General features: G+C 47.5%; 1 protein-coding gene across 1 annotated transcript in view; it reads left to right on the top strand.

Annotated features, from left to right (window-relative positions):
* CORO7 (coronin 7) overlaps positions 1-20631 on the top strand; it is a 64587-nt gene that overhangs the window by 99 nt on the left and 43857 nt on the right. The window contains exons 2-6 of the mRNA XM_006874907.1: positions 3966-4062; positions 4865-4936; positions 12155-12225; positions 12568-12751; positions 18456-18532. Coding sequence (XP_006874969.1) covers positions 3966-4062; positions 4865-4936; positions 12155-12225; positions 12568-12751; positions 18456-18532 — 501 coding nt within the window. The remainder of the gene's footprint in view (positions 1-3965; positions 4063-4864; positions 4937-12154; positions 12226-12567; positions 12752-18455; positions 18533-20631) is intronic.

Here is a 20631-nt window from a genome sequence, read left to right as displayed (position 1 = left end):
CCACTTCCAGACCGGGGCCCGCACGGGGACCCCCAAGCTGCCAGGACCCCCGTGTAGCCCGTACCCTTTGTCTCTCGGGCGCCCCCTGCACGTCAGGCCCCGCATTCAGCCGCCGGGAGTCCCAGGGGGCAAAGTGTGGTGCCCCTGTGAAGCGCAGCCTTTGGGGTCCGGGGTCCGGCACGCCCAGAGCCTCGTCCTGGGACTCCCGAAGCAGTGCAGTCCGCCTGGCCTAAGGCCTGTGAGGCGGGAAGCTTCCTGGCTTCCGGTTGGGCTCCCAGTGGAACCGTGGTTCTGGGCGCCAGCTCCTCCGCCCTGCCGTCCGGGGTCTCATTGCCCGGGGCTGAGGCTCCTGAGACGCCCCTCTTTGCTTGCGGCCTGGGAAGCCCGAGCCGCGTGCCAGCCGGAGATGGGGAGCCCCACGCCCCTCCCTGGGTTTCCGCTGGCGCTTCCTCCTCTCACGCTTGGCGCAAGCTCTTCCCTTGCTGTGGTGTGCAGTTCCTCTGCCGACGGGGGCCTGGGTGGGGTTTAAAAACTGCCCAGCAGGTGGAGCCTAGAGGCAGGTACTGAGGGGTGCCTAGGACCCCGGGAGGGCAGCAACCTGAAGTGGGTGCTATCCTCGCTCTGCAGCGCCTTGGCCGGGGTCAATCGCAGCATCAGGGAGTGTCCTCCTGCAACAGCGCCTCTGAGCCGACTTCCAGTGCCCACCCTCTCCAAAGAGCATCTGAGGCGTCTTTCATTTTCTTGACTCTATTTCCTCAATGCCCACTAAGTGCTAGACTTTTAAGGAGCCCCGCTGGTGGCGGTGGCCCAGTGCTTGGTGAAATGGTTAAGGGTATGGCTGCTGATGGAAAAGTTGGTTCCAGTTCACTCCGTGGTTCTGAGGAAGAAAGACCTGGCAATCTGCTGAAAAAAAGATTGTCGTTGTTGTCTAGGTGCTGTAGAATGGGTTCTGACTCGTAACAGCCCCACATACAGTAGAACAAAACACTGCCTGATCCCCGTGTCATTCTTACACTCCTTGCTACATTTGGGTCCATTTTTGCAGCCACTGTGGCACCCCATCCTGTTAGGGGTCTTCCTTTTTTTGCTGACCCTCTACTTCATCAAACATGGTATCCCTCTCGGGAGACTGGTCCCTCCTGACAACATGACCAAAAGCATGTGAGATGACGATTACAGCCTAGAAAACCCTATGAGGTATTTCTGCTCTGGGACATAGAGATGCTGTGCGTGACAAGGCACCTAACAACAGTTGTTGGTGCCACACTTGAACATACCAGCTCTACAGTCTGGGGTGGGTGACAGACAGCCAAGAGGCATGCAGGCATTTAAGGCCACATGGCACGTTCCTTCGTGGGTGGTGAGTTCATGCTGACTGAGGAGAAACAACTCAGAAAGGAGGCTGATAATAGTTGTACAGTTCAAAGAATGTAATCACCAAATGGTCCCTGTATAAGCTTTTGAATCGGTGTATGTTCTGCTGTGGAGATTCTCAACAAAAACAAAAAAGCCAAAAAAAAAAAAAAGAAGAAAAGGTAAAGAAGGATGAAGTGGGGGTGCATCATAATAGAGGGACCAGGGCGGACCATCACCCTACGTTGAAGCTAAGGCTGAAAGAGGGAGAAGAACAGCTCTGGAAATTGTAGGGCATGGGAAGCAACTTGTGCCAAAACCTTGGGGGCCTGGTAGAGGAATTGAAAGTAGATGTTGGTGCTGGAGCTCAGTAACAGAGGAAGAGGGAGTAGATGAGGCCAGAGCTAGCCAGCAGAGCCAGGAAGAAGGTGGGTTTCATTCTAAGTGCAGTGGGAGCCATTGGAAGGCCAGGGTGGAGTATAGTACAGTGAGGCACTCAGATGTGCTTAAGAACAACCGGTTCTGGCACTTTAAGTCCTGCTTGGGGGACCCCAGATGGACACGGGGGGCCACAGTCCAGCAGGACAAACAGGAAGTTCTGGGACAGTTTATGCAAGGGAGGAAAGATCACAGGTAGGCTGTTTTCCTTTGCAAAGATACTTCCTGTCACTATCTTTGTACTATAAACACCAATCAGCTCACCGTCATCAAGTCGATTCGGACTCATAGTGAGCCCATAAGGGTTTCTGTGGCTGTAATTCTTTCCAGGAGCAGACAGCCTCATCTTTCTCCTGGGGAGCAGCTGGCAGGTTTGAACGGCAACCTAGCAGTTAGCAGTCCAACACCACCAGGGCTCTTTAAACACCAATGAGGAAGGAAAAAGAGCACCATGTGGAATTGTTATACCTGTGGCATGTGAACAGTGAACTAGGCACCCACCAGCAGCTTCTCTGGTGAAAAGAAGAGGCTGGCTGTTTCTGTAAATCAAGGGTGGAGAACATCTGACTCATGGACCGCATGTTGTTGTTGTTAAGTGTTGTGTAGTTGGTGACCCTGCATAGCAGTTGGTGAGCTTGAACAGCTCACTTTACAGTTCAAACCGACCTTACAGTCTAGTGTATTAACCGAACAGCATCACATCAGGACTCCGTGTGCCATATGCCCTCAAAACCATTTGGTCTGACCTTGCCAAAGCAACCGTAGTTCCAGCCATCACATTCAGGGTGAGTTAATTAATTAAATGCTTGGCCAAATATAGCAGGCTAATTTTTCAGTTGATAATTTTGTATGGCCTGCATTTTGGCAGTAAAAAGACTCCCCAAGTCTGCTGTAAAGCCTCAAAAAACCTACACAGGATTGCTGTGAGTCAGAATTTGACTCCATGGCAGTGGAGGTGTGGCTGCAGTAGTCTCTGACGTTGTAGCTGGACTGAACTAAGGGTGTTTGATGGTTGGGTTCACAGTTACAAGCATTGGGTGGTGCTTTGATACCAACAGAAAAATACATACGGACCTTGTTGGTTTCATTTCAGATCAAGGGTCTCTCTGCCTCCCCAGGTATGGAATGTTCACATTACTGCCTTTTCCTGAGGGTTTGCTGTCCACCCACCTTGGGGGAGGCAGGTTCTCCTAGGAGGCCAGGCCTTGATGGCCCCTCCTCTGAGCTCGGGCATTTTCTCCTGGTGCTTGGAGGATACTCCTGGGCCTGGGTGTCCTTCAGCAGTACAGTTGAAGTTGAGTATGTCTTCTGTCTTGGGAGCTTCTCTCTCTGCTTTTCTCCTTCACCGTTGGAACAGGCACACACTCTCACACACATGTACTCTGCCAAATTGACCTATTGATTTTATTCAGGAGCAGCCTCTGACAGCCTCCTCCCACTTCTTAGGGAGCTAACTGCTGTGGGATAAGCACTGGACTTTTAAACACAAGATCAGCAGTTCAAACTTACCACTTGCTCCTTGGAAACCCTACACAGGGGTACTATGAGTCAGAACTGACTTGACAGCACTTAACAACAACAATCAAAGAAGCAAACACACTTAGTTCATAATGTAGGAGCCCTGGTGGTGTAGGCAGCTGCTAACCTCAAAGCTGCCTGTTTAAGCCCACCTAGCAGTCCTGCAGAAGACAGGCTTAGTGAACTGTCTCCATAAAGATTGTTGTTATTAGATCCCGTGGAATTGGTTTCAACTCCTATGACACCGTGTGCAGCACATCTTGGTCTTGGACTAGCCCCCCAATCGTTCCTGTGTGTGAGCTCATGGTGGCAGCCACTGCTCCATCCAGCTCATAGCAGGTCGTCTTTGTTCTTGTTTTTATGCTGACGCTTTATTTTTCCAAGCATGCCCCTCTTTAGGGTCTGGTCCCACCTGAAAACTTCCAAAGTGTGTCCGCCGAGACAGCCAAGTAAAGCCCATGGAGCAATTCTCCTTTGAAACACACGGCGTCGCCTTGAACCCAGCAGCCACACCACCACCACCATGTGGGTTATTGGAGGCACTGGGTTTATGCCAAAGGAAACCATCTCTATTGGGGCGATTTTAGGCATACTTCCTCGATTGATGCCCCGCTGGACCTCTGACCATCATCGCCACTTTTCTTCTCTGTTCGCAGGCCTGGATCACTGATATTCGAGCAGGAACCACCCCCTCTTGTGGGAACCATATCAAATCCAGCTGCAGCTTGATAGCGTTTAACTCCGACCGTCCAGGTGGGATGGGCTTGGACACAGGTGTCCATAACTGGAGTGGGAAGGGTGCCAGGCTCATCTCAGGTGGGGGATTTGGAGGAACCTGGTGGTGCCTGGAGTTGAACAGCCGGACAGAGCCTTCAGCCCTTGCACAGTGAGCAACACACAGTAGAATCAGGTTGACTTGATGAGACTGGGGCTTTGTATAAACCATGTTGGTTTTGGTGTGTAGGAGTGTGGCATGAGGCCTGGGAGGGAGACTGACCCCTCTGTGTCTGAGGAGAGGCAGGGCTTGGTGTCCCTCTTTTCCAGATGTCTTCCTTTCCTGCCCACTCTTCCACTCTGAAAGACTGTTCCAGAATGTCCAGGCCTGGGGGTGGCTGGGTGCATAGGAGCACAAGATGTGAAAAGCTCCAGTGTGTTAATTAGGACTTGGGCTTGCAAGTGAGGCCGAGATATGCTGACTTCAGCAAAAAACCTGGCTGTTTTGGTTTGGCTAACTGAGATGTCCAGGGGCTCCAGGCAGCTCTGCATCCAGAGACTCAAACAGAGCCCCCAAGTCCAGCCTCTCCCTCTCCCTGTCCTTGGGTCCTGGTTCCTTCTCACGTAAACTCATGGAAAGGTCTTATGAGGGACAAGGACCTCACTAGAGGCCAGCTGCTGTGTCTGGAGGGATGTGGTTGTAGGTTGTTTGAGGACAGGGGCAGCCTCACCATCCCTAGGAGCCCTGTGTCTTTGAAGCTTGGCTCTGCTGTCTGCTGCCTGAATGTAGGTGGTCTCCATGAAACCAGAAGCCAGAGCCCCATGTGTGTTGATTTAACAGGTGTGCTGGGCATCGTGCCTCTGGATGGCCAGGGAGAGAAGAGACACGTGACCCACCTGGGCTGTCATTCAGGTGAGTAGGTATGGGACCTGTCCCAGGGAGTCTCACTTACTTGGCCACACAGCACGTGGCTACCGGGTCCCTTTTGTCCCCCTGCTTGGGTTCTGGTAGATAGCGTTGACCTCAGGCTCATTAGTTGGGGTCCTGGTTTTAGCATTTCAGCCTGAGCAGAGTTGCAGAATAGCCTTGATAGAGCTCTGGACACTGACTGGCCTCAGGAACTTCACTGGCCCCAGGCTCCCCTCATTGCCGTGGACTCAACCCTAAGTGGCTATTAGCCTGGTGTCCTCTTCTGGGACCAAGCAGGACACTCCTTAACGTCAGGCCTCCTCCCACTCCAAGCCAACAAGGGGGCTGGGCTGGGCTGGGCTGCAGGACCCAAGATGGGTTGTCACACAGGGAGCTTTTGTCTGCTGCAGCTGCTAGCAGGGTGGAGGGGCACCTAGCATCCCAACTGGCAGCCCGCCAGCGAGAAGGAACAGTTTGCCCTTCTCAGATGGAAGCATCCTCAACTCCATACCCCATCTGCCTCGTCTTTCCCTGTTTAGCTTTGGCAGTTCGAGGCCCAGATCTTCTGGGCTGATGTCCTGGCTGCCCTGTTGGGAGGCCTTGGGGTGGGGGGAGGGATAGATCTTTGGGCCTAATACTGGGTCTTCTCAGCATAGGGACCCAGAGACCTGCTGATGGTGGCAGTGGTTCATAGCGATGGTGAAGGTTTCTCGAGAGCTGGAAGCCCTATACAGGGTCACTGTGGGTCGGAACCGACTTGATGGCACTTAGCAACGACTCATTTATGTGCATTTTCAAACTCATAGGACTGTACAACACAGTGAACCTGAACACAACGGCGGCCTTGAGTTGGTAATAATGTGTCAGGGATGCGGGGTCATCATAGTGGAAACTCCATGTGGGGGAGATGATGGGGAAGGCATACAGATGGACTGCTTTATCTAGCTTCACAGACAGGGCGCTCTTTACAAATGGAATGTTTGTGGCTTTGAGTGAATTTGTCAGCAGGAGTTTTCCCAACAGCCTTTGCTCTCCTCATGCCTCTGCATCCCATTTAGGTCATTCCTACAATAGTTCACGCTTTTTCATAATGTTGTTGCATACTTAGGGAGCCCTGATAGCGTAGTGGATTACAAGCTGAGCTGCTAACCTCAAGAGTCAGTAGTTCAAGTCTACCAGTCTCTCCATGGGAGAATGGTGAGGCTTTCTGCTCCCATAAAGGTTTACAGCCTTGGAAACTCTTGTATATGGTCGCTAAGGGTCAGGACAGATTCGATGACACACAGTCACCAAAATTTCACACTTAAACTGCCAAACAAATCCACTGCCATCAAGTTGATTCCACGCATAGTGACCTTACATTGTTGTTGTTGTTAAGTGCCATCGAGTTGGTTCTGTCTCTTAGCGACCCTGTATAGGATTTCCGAGGAGTGGCTGGTGAGCTTGAACTGCTGACTTTGTGGTTCAAACTGATTTTGCAGTCCAGCCCATTAACCCACAGCACCATGCGAGGAATCCACTGATCCTATTGTTGTTTTGTTCCTTGGAGTCGGTTCTGAGTTTCCGAGGAACAGCTGGTGAACTTGAACCACTAACCTTGTGGTTCAAACCAACTGCACTCCAGCGCATTAACCCACAGCGCCATACCAGTGCAGAGTTAAACTACTTCCCAGGGTTTCTGAGACTAAATCATTTTAGAAGCAGCGTGGTTGGTGGGTTTGAACTGCTGACCTTGAGTTTGGCAGCTCAGTGCTTAACCCATGGTGCCACCATGGCTCCTAATAGACTTTAGTCTAATGTAAACGTGACTTTTATATGTTCTGAGAAACCGAAAAATACTTGTGACTCGCTTTATCATGATAGTTGCTTTTTTGCCGTGGTCTGGAACTGAACCCACAATATCTATGAGGTTGGCCTGTGTTACGTTCCCAGGGTGGCTGTAATGAAGCCCCACACACAGTGTGGCTTAAGATGACAGAACCATGTTGTCTCTCAGTCTTGTGGGCTAGGAGTCTTGAATTTAGGGTGTCAGCAGTTCCTTGCTTTTTCTGAAGACTCTACCAGAGGGCTTCTAGTAGCTCCGGTGTTCCTTGGCCTGAAGCCACAGTGATCTTCCCTCTGTCCGTCTGAGTTCTCTAATGCTGCTAGGTCAGAAATGCCGCAAGAGTGGCTTTAACAAACAGAGATCTATTCTTTTACTATTTAGGAGACTAGAATCCAAATTCAAGATGCTGACTCCACGGGAAGGATTTCTGTTATGGCTCTGAGAGAAGGGCCTTGTCATTAATTGTCTCCTGGGTCTCGTAGTTTCTGGGTTTAGAAGTGTAGGGACCCTGAGTCCAAAGGGAACGTTCTGATCCCATCTCTCCTTTCTTAGTGGTCCCTCTCTTCTCTCTTGTTTGTTTAAATCTCTTTTATATATCACAAGAGACTGACTTGAGATAAAACCTACTCTTGTACATTGCATCTTGCCTCATTGGCATGACTGTCATTAATCCTGGCTCATTAACTTCATGTTATTGTTAGGTGCCATTGAGTCAGGTCCACCTTGTAGCAACTCTGCCATCCTTACAATTGTTACATGAAATTGAAGTTTGTGTCCATTGCTGCGGCCACTGTGCCAATCCATCTCCTTGGGGGTCTTCCTCATTCTCAGGGAGTCCTAGTGTGGTGCTGCAGGATAATGCATTGGACCACAAGGTCAGTTTGAATCTCAAGGTTGATGGTTCAAAGTCCCCAACTGCTCCTAGGAAACCCTTGACAGGGTCATTATGAATTGAAACCATCTTGACAGCACTTAACAACGACAACAAAAGGCACTTAAATATGTCGATCATAGCAAAACTATGAATAAAATTGCGAAGAGTAGGTATTCTAGAATACTTAATTAAGCTCATGAGGAACTTGTACATAGAACTTGTATATGGACTTTTCACTTTACCAACATGATGCTCTTCTCCAAGGACTGGTCCTTTCTGACAACATGTCCAAAATACAAGAGACAAAGTCTTGCTTTCCTTGCTTCTAAGTAGGATCCTGGCTATATTTCTTACAAGATAGATTTGTTCATGTTTCTGGCAGTACTTTCAGTATTCCTTGCCAATGCTATAATTCAAATGCATTGATTCTTCTCTGGTCTTTTTTTTTCGTTGTCCAACTTTCACATGCATGTGAGACGATTGAAAATGCCATGCCTTGAGTCAAGTGCTGCACCGTAGATTTTGAACTGACATCTTTGCTCTACGTTACTTTAAAGATGTCTTTTGCAGCAGATTTGCTTAATGCAATACATTGTTTGAATTCTTGAGTGCTGCTTCCAAGAGCATTGGTTGTGGGTCCAAGGAAATTGAAATCTTTGACAACCTTAGTATTGTGTCTGTTTATCATGAGTTATTTATTGGTCCAACTGTGAGGATTTTCATTTCTTTATGTTGCGGTGCATTCCGTACTGAAGGTTGTAGTTTTAGTCTTTATCAGTATTTCAAGCCTTCTTCCCTTTCAGCAAGCAAGGTTGTGTCATCTGCATATCACAGGTGATAATTTGGAGTCTTCTCCAATTCTGATTCCATGTTCTTCTTATAATCCAACATCTCAGATTATTTGCTCAGCGTACAATTTGAGTAAGTATGGTGAAAGGGTACAACCCTGGTGTGCACATTTCCTGATTTTAAACCATTCAGTGTTCCCCTGTTCTGTTTGCACGATTACTTTGGTCTATGTATAGGTTCTTTGTGAGCTTAATTATTCTGGAATGCCCTTTCATTGCAATGTTATTCATAGTTCTCTTATGATCTATGTAGTTAAGTTCCTTTGCATAGTCAATAAAGCACAAGTAAGCATCTGTCTGGTATTTTCTGCTTTAGCCAAGATCCATCTGACATCAGCAATGATATCCCTCATCCATGTCCTCTTCTGAATCCAGCTTGTATATATGGCATCTCCCTGTCATGTTGCTGTAACCGTTAAAAAATTATCCTCAGCAAAATGTTACTTGCATGTAATGTAAATGATATTGCTTGATAATTTCTATATCCCATTGGGTTACCTTTCTTTGGGCATAAATATGCATCTCTTCCAGTTGATTGGCCAGGTAGCTGTCTTCCAGATTTCTTGACATAGAAGAATGAATGCCTCCAGTACTGCATCAGTTTGTTGAAACACTTCCATTTGTATTCCATCATTTCCTGGAGCTGTGTTTTTTGCCAATGTCTTCAGTGCAGTTTGGACATCTTCCTTCAATCCAGTTGGTTTTTGATCATATGCTACCTCTTGAAATGGTTGAACATCAACCAATTCTTGTTAGTACAGTGATTCTGAATTCCTTTCATCTTCTTTTAGTGCTTCCTGCTTCATTCAATATTTTGCTAATAGAATCCTTCAATATTACAACCTGAAATATGAATATTTTTCTTCAGTTCTTTCAGCTTGAGAAATACTGATTGTGTTCTTCTCTTTTGGCTTTCTAACTTTAGGTCACTGAACATTTCATTCTAGTACTTTGTCTTTTTGAGTGACCCTTTGACATTTTCTGTTCAGCTCTTTTACGTCCTCATTTTTTCCCATTGCTTTAGCTTTCGTACTTTCAAGAGCACATTTCAGAGTCGCGACATCCATTTTGGTCTTTTCTTTCTGGCTTTCCCGCTTAATGACCTTTTTGCTGTCTTCATGGAGGATGGTCTTAATGTCATTACACAAGTCTGATCTTCAGTCATTAGTGTCTGATTCATCAAATCTATTCTTGAGATGGTCTCTAAATTCAGGTGGGGGGTATATTCTAAGTCATATTTTGGCTCCCGTGGACTTGTTTTAATTTTTTTCAGTTTCTGTCTATTCTTACATGTGGGCAATTGGCAGCCTATTCCTATTGTTTTGACTGATGATATTTAGCTTCACCATCATCTCTTCCCAGAGATGTAGTCAATTTAGTTCCTGTGTATTCCATCTGATGTCCTGTGCTTAGGTCCCTGTATATAGTTGCTGTTTATTTATGGGGGGAAAAAGTATTTGCAATAAATAAGTTGTTAAATGCCATAGAGTCAATTTCGAACCATAGTGACCCTGTATAGGGTTTCTGAGGAGCAGCTGGTGAGCTTGAACTGCTCACCTTGCAGTTCAAATGGCTTTGCAGTCTGGCACATTAACCCACAGTGCCATACCAGGACTCCAAATAAGTTGTTATCCTTGCAAAATTTTATCATGCTCTATCTAGCATCGTTCCTATCACCAAGGTTATATTTTCAAACTACTGATTCTTCCTCTTTGTTTCTAACTTTTGCATTCCAGTCACCAGTAATTATCAATGCATCTTGATTATATATGTTTGATCAATTTTGGACTGAAGAAGTTGGTAGAATTCCTCAATTTCTTTATCATTAGCATTAGTGGTTGATGCTTAAATTTGAATGATAGTGTTATTAACTGGTCTTCCTTATAAAAAGAACTTAAAGTGTTCTTTTTTGACAATGAATGGTGACATTCCTCTTCAATTTGCCATTTCTGACATAGTAAAACATTATGATTGTCCATATCAGAATGGCCAACACCTGTCCATTTATGCTCACTATAATGCCTAGGGTATTGATCTCTGCATTCATTCCATTTCATTTTGGATGTTTTCCTAAATTCATATTTCATTCATTCCATGTTTTGGTTATTAGTGGAGGTTTGCAGGTGTTTCTTCTCATTTTGCGTTGTGTCCCATTAGCAAATGAAGGTTCCCCCCAAGCTTGTTCTATGCACAATGTTGAGGCCAAGCTGGCAGCTTTTCCCAGTTGTATTTTGAGTGCCTTCCAACCTGAGGGACTCATTTTCCAGCACTATATCTGCCAGTGTTTCTCTGCTATTCATAAGGTTTTCAGTGACTAACCATTCAGAAGTGGTTTGCTTCTCTTCCTGACTAGTTAGACTCTGAAAGCTTTGCTGAGACCTGGTCACCATCAGTGGCCCTGCTGATATTTAAAATACTGATGGCAATACACAAGCCACCACAATAGGATGAACTGCAATATAATGTAGATTAACATCATCATGTTGTTATGTGCAGTCCAGTTGGTTATGAGTCATAGCAACCCTGCAAAGAGCAGCTGGTGGATTTGAACTATTGACCTTGTGGTTCACAGTCCCGTGCTAATGCTAGGATTCATAGGGAGGATTTACAACATTTAGGGTAATTCCATCACATCACAGTGTGAAGGATAAGGACACACTACGGAGAATCATGGCCCCACCGAGTTGACACAGATTTTGTGAGGACAGAGCTCAGAGCTGTCAGGGCTCACCCTACTCCCATATGACCTCATGCAAACCGCAGGGTCAGCAGTTCAAAACTACCAGCTGTTCCACGGGAGAAAGATGAGGCTTTCTGCTCCCGTAAAGATTTATAGCCTCGGAAACCCTGTACAGGGTTGCTATGAGTCAGAACCAACTCCACGGCACATAACCACCACCACCACCATGTACCATGAGTTAACAGTATTTTTCTCTATTCATTTTAGCTCTTTTTTTGTTTTTCCAAACACTCAGGCATATATAATAATTTAAACCACCAAAGGGCACATTCTGCAAGTCTGACTCCTAGCTGCCAGCTCTCAGTTCCTCTCTTTCCATGAATCTAGAGTCCTCAGCCTCTCCCTTTCTCAGAGCAAAAAGGTTTATTGAGTAGGAAGAAACTGTTTGCAAATAGGAAGCACATCATGTGACCATTTTGACCAGCTGGTACCCAGTGCAGACTGTTAGGGGTGAGTTGTTCCCAAAGGGACGTTTGAAATGACTGGTTGTCTGTCACTTAGGCGGAAGTAGGTGGCTTGTGTCTGCATTCCACACACTAGTTTTGGCTTATCTAATTATTTCAACTTGTCTCCACTTTGTCGGTTTTGTTGTTGGGAAGGGTTTAATTTGTATGGGGGCATCTTCTTTAATATTGCAAATACACCTTGTGTGCCCCTGCCAGCAGGCATTGGCTGGAGGAGCTGAGTACTGTGAGCGCCTCTGCTGCCAACCTGCTGAGGCCAGGCCCTGAGCCACCGTGACTCAGCAGGACTCCTGGGGACAGGTGTCCCAGGAAAGAGCCTGTGGCTCTTTTGCCCGTATGGCTTCCAAAGGTGGCTTAGTCTGTGGAGTTGCTGCCTGCCTATGTGTGGGCAGCAGCCCCAGGTTGGGTTTGGGAACAGAACATTCTAGGTGGGTCTCCTCAGCCTGGCATCAACCCCTCCTCTTTCACAGACCTGGTCACGGACTTCGATTTCTCTCCCTTTGATGACTTCCTCCTGGCCACAGGCTCAGCGGACAGGACGGTGAGTGGAACTTGTGAGAAGGGCTTTTTGTTACCTCATCCCACCCCATCCCTCATGTGAGACTCTCTCAACCCCTGTGGGACTGTGCTACCTCCCAGTCCAGCCCCTTCCCCTCCTGTCAGGACCCAGGGTCATCCTGCCAGCTTTCAGGGCCAGCTGGGACCACCAGAGGTCCAGTGGGTGGCCTCCATGTTCTCTGTGACCCTGGAGTTGGCCTCCCTTTCCTGCCTCAGGCCCTATGACTGCCCACTGACAGGTAGGGCATGTTGTACTGCGGAGCCCCATTCCAGTGCAGGCCAGCCAGGCCCCCAGCCCAGGGCTCACACGTGATCTTTCCTGCAGGTGAAGCTGTGGCGGCTGCCTGCTTCAAGCCAGGCCCTGCCCACAGTTCCCGGGCTAGTGCTCGGCCCCGAGGCTGTTCAGGTGGAGGCTCTGCAGTTTCACCCCACCGCTGACGGGGTCCTGGTGAGCACAGCCGGCAAGATTGCCAAGGTCTGGGACGTGGCCAAGCAGCTACCCCTCACAGGTACTGACCACACTGGTCTCCCTGTCTGAGACCACTTGTATCCCGGTCTGCACTTTCATTGCAGGAGTTTGGAGTTCATGTGAATTTTTAATTTTATACCAAAGTCTCCCAGCTCTTTTCTTCTGCTGCTGGCCTCAGTTTCTTTGTGTTCATTTCCAGTGCTTGCCCTAACTATCACACACTGGGTGTCTAAAAACTATAGACATCTGTTGTCTCCGTTTTGGAGGCCAGAAGTGTCTTGTCAAGGTGTGTGTGGGCAGGGCCATCCTTTCTCTGAAGACTCTGAAGAAAAGCTCCTGTCTTGCTTTTTCTAGCTCCTGCTGGTTCCTGGCAATCCTTGGCGTCCTTGGACATATGGACACGCCACTCCAATCTCTGTCTTTGTTTGTATGAGGCTGCTTTCTCTGTATTATCTGTCTGTGTCTCATTTCTTTTTATAAGGACACCTCTGAGACTGCATTAGGGGACAGTGGTTAGACTACTTGACTATAAACCAAAAGGTTGGCTGTTTGAATCCACCAGCTCCTCTAAGGGAGAGCCATATGGTAGTCTACCTCTGTGAAGGTCCAGGATAGAGTTGGAGAAAATGTGGAACCAAAAATTGTAAAATAGATCAGACTTCCTGGTGAAACCCTGAGATTATGACCCCTGATCTCCCATTGGATCTAGAACTGAACTTACCCCTGGGCTCTGTTTTCAGCCAAGCAATAAATAGGTCTGTAGGACCAACAACACTTGAGAGCTACACACAATGTACAGTGAGCAACATTTGAGATCAAAAGGGCAGCATTTATTCAAGGGCAAGGTTGAGAAGGGTTAGGAAAGAGGGAGGAATGGAAACAGGAAACAGGGCGGATGTGGGATAAGTGATGTCACATTGAGGGGATGCAGTCAGTGAGATGAAATGAACTGTGTGATTTGTTGAATAAATGTAAAACTAATGATCTGCTATGTAAACCTTCACTCATTTCACGATTTAGAAAAGATTTGTATCCGTGGAAACCCTTTGGGGCGGTTCTATTCTGTCCCAGGTTGCTGTGAGTTGGAACCTACTCGACAGCAGTGGGTTGGGTTTGGTTTGGTTTTTCATACTGGATTAGGGCCCTGCCTGATCCAGAATAACCTCAGTTAACTTTAAAAATATATATATTTTATTGTGAATTATGTGATAGTTTACATGGGAGAACATTAACTTTCCATTCATCCTATCGTGTATCGTTTCACTGCCATGGTTACAATCCCCTCCATGCATCATCCACAAACCAAAGGGTGTACCCTGCAAGGGGGTATGCGTCTGCACACAGAGAGGTCCCACTCTGAGTCTAAACTGCCCAGCCGCTCCATCTCTCCACGTCATCCAGTTAACTTAAAATGTTGTTTATTTCATTGTTTTTATTGTTGAGAATATTCACAGCATGACAGGCACCAATTCAGTGATTTCTGTGGGTACAGCTAAGTGACACTGATTGTATTCTTCAAGGTGTACAACCATTCTCATCCTCTTTTTCTGAGTTGTTCTTCCCTTGTTAACATCAACTCAGCTCCCTACGTTTCCTGTTGGGTTGCTCTTGTTGATTTGGGTCTATGTAACTAGTCCTGGTGTGCCACTGTAGGACAAGCACTGGACTGCTAACTGTAAGGTCCATGGTTGAAACCCGGCAGGCGTTCCTTAGAAACTCTGTACAGACGCTCTGTGAGTTGGAACCCCAAAACAACTGCCCTTAAAGAGCGCAGTGCTTAAGGCAGACAGTTTTACTAGTTAAACTCTTGCTTGATTTTAAGACGTCAGAGGATTAAATATGGTTCAAGGTTTACAGATGATCTCAGGGCGGTAGTCTGAGGCCTCATGTTAACTTACCTAAGGAGTCCCTAGGTGCAGATGGTTAATGCATTCACTGGCTAACTGAAAGGTTGTTGGTTCAAGTCCACCCAGAGGCAATCTTGGAAGAAAGTCCTAATGACCTGCTTTTTCAAAAATCAACTGTTTGGTAAGGTGGAGGCATGGTTTCGCTTGCTCCCAGGCCCTTCTGGTAACCGGGAATGTCATCATTCCCTACCCTCGCCCACCCAGCAGTCATTGGTACCCTCTCCTGTGCAACCTCTGCTCTGCCCACGGTTAAGTGCCAGGCATACCAACCTTGCTTCTGGAGCCACGAGAACTCACCCAGAACTATGCTTCACAACCAGTGAACAGAGAATTGCATTTACACTGCCAGTCTCTGTCACATCCAGCAGGAGACAGGTGGTGAGTGCCTGAGAACACACCAAGATACAATCATTATTAAATGCAAATTCAACACCATAATGTCTCAGAGAAAACAAACTGTTATCTACACGAGGAAACAAAACCGATTGCCTCAAACAAAATACAGAGTCAGAAAATATAATACCAGAAGCAGTATTGGAATTACTTGCTAAAGAATTTAAAAGAATGTTAATTGTGTACCTACAGTAGATATAGGGTGTAATGGAGAAAACTGCAGGTAAAATCAAGAACTCAGACAAAACTTTAGAAGAATTCAGGAAACAAACTGACAAAATAAATGAAAATTTGGAAGCCGTACAAAAATAGCAATTATAAAAGACCAGAAGATTATCAGTAAGACTTCAGAAGTAGATCAAACATTGAAAGAGCAAAGAAATAGAACCGAATCCATGGAAGGCCGAATTACTGAGCTTGAAGACAAATCTCTCAATATTCATCTGCTAGACAGTCAGAAAAAAAGAATTGAAAAAATCTAAAGAAAGCCTGAGATTTATGTGGGACATTATATTAACAGAAATAATTCAATGTGATTGGAATTCCAGAACGGGAAGAGAATCAAGAGACCATGGAGAAAATTGTCCAGAGTTGTTAGAAGAAAACCTCTCTAATATCCTGAAAGACGAGAAGATATGCCTTCAGGAAGTTGAACGACCTCCAAGCAGGATAGAACTCACAGGAGAATTACCAAGACACAAAGTCAAACTTCTTGAATCCTGAGAGCATCTCAGGAAAAATGAAAAACTCCCTACAAGGAAGAACTTATAAGACTAAGTTCGGATTTTTCAGGAGAGACCATGCGGGCAAGAAGACAATGGGATGACATCTAGAAAACTCTGAAAGAAAACAAATTGCCAACCAAGAATCACATATTCAGCTAAACTGTTCATCAAATAAAAGGGTGAAATTAGAACGTTTTAAGATAAACAGAAATTAGAAGAATTTAGAAAAAGTAGACCAGCCTTAGAAAAAATACCAAAGGGAATCTCTCGACAGAGAACCAACAACTCCGGACAACAACCTGAGACTAGCATACATGACAGTAGTTAACCCAGATGTGGTGGTGACTGTGTGCCATGGAGTCGGTTCCGACTCATAGCGACCCTGTATAAGACTTTCCGAGGCTATAAATCTTTACGGGAGCAGAAAGCCTCATCTTTCTCCCGCGGAACAGCTGGTAGTTTCGAACTGCTGACCTTGTGGTTAGCAGTCCGACTCATAACCACTACGCTGCCAGAGCTCCTAACCCAGATATAGATGTATTAAAAGTAAAACAGACCTGTTGTTGTTAAGTGCTGTCAACTTAGTTCCAGTGCATAACAACCCTGTGTAGGGTTTCCAAGGAGCAGCTAGTGGGTTTGAACCACCAACCTTGTAGTTAGCAGTCCATTGCTCATCCTACTGCACCACAGCAAGACTCCAAAACAGACCTACAAGACTGAAAACAGAACCAGAGATAGCAGTTGCAACACCAACAATAAAAGAGGGAAAATGTAGTTATAGAACTTGCGAGTGAAGAAGAAATCAAGAGATTTCAAGAAAATAAGTAAACCTAACTGACCCTAAAATTAAACCACACCTTGCTTGTAGCCCAGCCCTACCTCTAACACTAATCCTAGTCCTAGCCATAACCCTAACCCTAAACGATTAGATAAGAAACGGAGACGGCACTGAGTTTATAACTGGTGGTTGTTGGTAAGTGCCATTGAGTTGGTTCCAGCTCACAGTAGGCCTGTATACCACCCAACAAAACACTGCCCGATCCTACACCATCTTCACAGTTGTTGAAGCCTGTTGTTGCAGCCACTATGTCAGGCCATCTGTATTTTATTAAGGGTCTTCCTATTTGGGGGGGGGTATTAAATGTTTTATTGTGACTTATGTGATAGTTTACATGGGAGAACATTAGTTTTACATTTATTCTGTCGTATAGCATTTCATTGCTACAGTTACAATCCCCTCCATGCATCATAACCAATGAAAGGGTATACCTAAAAGCCTGCCCCCTGATTGACAGCACACAGTCACTCTCCCTCTCTGGGTCTAAAGTCCCCAGCTGCTCCATCTCTCCACATCATCGTCTCTGCCTCCATCTCTGGCGTCACTGCTTCTCTGGGTAGGGTCCCGCTTTCCGCTCTTCTCCCTTGATGGTCCCAGGGACCTCCGCTCCCAGACTGCAAAGTCAATTGCTCCCCTCCTTTTGCTACAAAATGTCTACCTTTACATTTCCAACCCTCACAGTCAGTCCTGATAACAATTATTCACTGTTGTGCCACAGGAGACCTGTCCCCATCTCCTTTCATCAGCCCTACCCAGACAGATTGGATACAACTCAGTGGAGATTCTACCTTCCTTCCTTCCGTGCCCCCTGGATCTAGGCTCCCTCTTGAAAGCTTGTAAGCCAGTCACTTCTTGACTTTGTAGCGCCCTCCCCCCCATTTTGGGTAGCCAATGTCCAAGTTGTCTATCCCTGTCTACCCTGTGTACTGAGGGTATGGGAATGGTCTTCGTTGTGAAGATTTGTTTTAGGTCTTCCTATTGTTTGTTGACTATCTACCAAACATGATGTTCCTCTCCAAGGACCCACTCCTCCTGACAGCATGTCCAAAGTACCTGAGGCCGGGCCTCGCTAGTCTCGCTGCTGAGGAAGCTAGTCTCGCCGCTGAGGAAGTTTGGAAAAGCAGGGTGACAATGGTTGCACAGCTGGTAATGATTGTAAACAATAACATGGATGATTTGCCGATGTGGTATAAGTTTTGCTATATAGTCTCAATAGCAAAATCATAAAACAAAAAGATGAAGTCCCGTGACTGAATCTGGAACTTCTGCTTCCAGGATGACTCCTTCCCACAGTGCTGTTGGCTGGACGTCTCTTTGTTCTCTGTCTCCATGGGCCACTTGTGTGCCCTCACAACTTGGAGACTGCTTTCCCCCAGAGGGAAGAAGCCACCTAACCTTTTGTGACAGTGTTTGGTATCTCATACCATCCCTTCTGCTGGATTTCTTGGTTAGAAACACATCCCCAAGTCATACACATGAGGAGAGAATTAAGGGAGGAGTGTCTATGAATTTGTGGACATGTTTGAAAGCAGTAGGAGAGGAGCACAGAGCTGGCAGGAATGAGTGGCCAGTGCAAAGTAGAGTGCTGGGAGTAAACCTGGGTGAGAAGTAAGTGCCTGGTCCAGAAGTCAGGAACTGCAAGGCTTTTGGGAGAAAGCGTGGCTTCGTGCTGGTAGGAGGAGGGTGGAGGAGGAAGCCCCCCTCCTTGGTGCAGGTGGGGCAGGGCTGCCCTGAATCCTTCTCCCCTCGGCTGGAAGGGACTTTTGGAGTTGCTGTCTCTGCCCCCAGCCGGGCTCACCTCCACTCCCTCCTAGGTGCCCTTGTCTCCCGACGTGGGGTGGGGACTCCGGGACCCCCCTGACCTTTGCTGCTTCTCCACAGAGCTGACGGACCATGGGGACCTGGTGCAGAGTGCAGCTTGGAGCCGGGACGGCGCCCTCCTGGGCACAGCATGTAAGGTGAGCAAGCGGGTGGGCAGACAGCAATTTTAGGGAATGCGTCTGGGGAGCCCATCTGTCGCGGAACCCCTGCCACAGAGAGCCCGCCCTGCTGTGGAAGACTCCATCTGTCCCCTCCTGTTTGGGTCTTCTGCCAAGAAAAGCTGGAAGTGACCAGGTTGTTGCCATGGCAGGGAGGCCAAGACCCCCCCCACCACCACCAATAGGAACCGTGGAAGCGGCTTTCCTCTGGACCCAAAAGACCTTCAGTTGGAGATGAGAAACACAGATGTCCCCATGAGTTTCTGGGGTGATGCTCAGTGGAGGAACCCCCACCCCCAGGGTTCTGTGAGGACGTGTAACATGTAATGCTCAGGACAAGATGTGTGTACAACTTCCTCTCCACACTGGCCTGTGTCCACTGGGGTGCCCCCTTTGCTGTAAAGGGGTTCCTCAGGATCTGGGTCAGCAGCTTGGACATTGTGGGGGCGGGGGTGTCTCACATTACCGCAAAGCAAGTGGAGTTACCCTTAGGTTTGCAAGAGGTGAGTAACACCCCTTAACTTCTGAAGGTCTCCTAAGCATGTAGTGTAGCTGGTGGCCGGACCACGGCCCCTCAGCACAAGGGACCCTGAGCTCCGCTGCCAGTGGTCAGTTCTGTGAGCCCCAGATTTCTTGGGGAGTGGGTTGCTCCACCAAGGCTTCTCCTCCTTCTCTGCATCATCCGCTTGCTGGGCATCACTTAACCTCAGGGAATCCTCCCAGTCCTCTGTTGGTGTGGACCCTCATTCTCTGCCCAGGCCTTAGTTAAGGGGTTCCCCTGCCCAAGTTGTGTCGGACGGCCACTAGAGGGCGTTCTGGGCCTTCATACTGGTCCCATACCTGGTCCTGCCTGTGGGTGCTGTTGACAACACATGGAGATGCAGGCAGAAAGCCCTGGGTGGGGGCTCCTCTGGGCCTTGCATCTCAAGTTGTAGAGGAAGGGAGGGGTTTCCTGGTGCCTACAGAAGCAGTCACTGGAATCCTTCTCTCTGCCTTGGACTTCTCACTCAGCCCAGTGGAGCAGCGATCCCTCTGCCTCTGTTTCCCCGTCTTCCTGTCTGTCTTTCTCTCTGTGTCTTCGTTCTCTGTCTTTCTGCCTTCTCTCCCTGACTCTAACAGCCTCCTGAACCCCAGCTGTGATTCTGTGCTAACAGTTAGCCCAGGACAGTGTCTGATGCCTTCTAGCCTATAGCAAATGCTCCACAGACGGCCACTGGGAGTGCTTTGCTGGAGAGCGCTTGAGTGTGAGACCCACCCAGCTCTGGGAGACTCCCCTCAGACCTCACCTCTCCTCCATTGCACTGCTGCCCAGCCCCACCCTCATCCTCCTGCATGCTACCCCTCCTCCATGAGTGTCTCCTCTCTCCCCGCCTCTGTTGGTCCTTCCAGGTTCAGCTCAGATCCGAGTCTCCCCCTAAGCTCAGCCATTTTAGGAACTCTTCACACATCCCTTACTCTGAGCAAGCAGGGCCCCAAACATTTCCTTCCTTGTGATTTATTTGTTTGGTTTTGTTTCATTAGTATGCAAATACACATGGCAGTTAAAGCCATAAGCCACTGTGCAGGAGAGAAGACCTAGGGATCTGCTCCCGTAAAGGTGGCAGTCCTGTGGGCAGTTCTCATGTGTCCTGTACGGTTGCTATGAGTTGGACTTGACTCAAGGGCACCTAATAACACATTTTGTGAGAGCAGTTTTGGTTTACAAAAAAATGATGCTGAGAGTTCCCACTCCCAGGCCCCAACCCCACACTCCTACACAAGTTCTGTTCTTACTGGCAGCCTGTATTCCTGTGTATGTTTGTTAACATTGATCAACCACTCAGGCTTTTCTTTATTTAAAAAAAAAAAATTTTTTTATCATGTTGAAATATACTTGAGGGGGCTTCCAAAAGTTGGTGTAAAAATTCTGAAGGCCCCCGTATAATGAAACATTGGCAATTCGGCCTTCAGGAGCGCTGGTAGAGACCGTCATTACACTCACCAGGTTGCGCAGCTGTCAGCGCGCTGCGTTTCTAGATTTTCTTTTTTGCTTCAGCCTAGGTGGAAACTCAGTACCTCTTAAGCTCGATCTCCCCCTA

This window comes from Chrysochloris asiatica, unplaced genomic scaffold (assembly GCF_000296735.1).
Source record: "Chrysochloris asiatica unplaced genomic scaffold, ChrAsi1.0 scaffold00305, whole genome shotgun sequence".
NCBI lineage: Eukaryota > Metazoa > Chordata > Mammalia > Afrosoricida > Chrysochloridae > Chrysochloris > Chrysochloris asiatica.
This window is presented reverse-complemented; position numbering and strand designations above follow the sequence as displayed.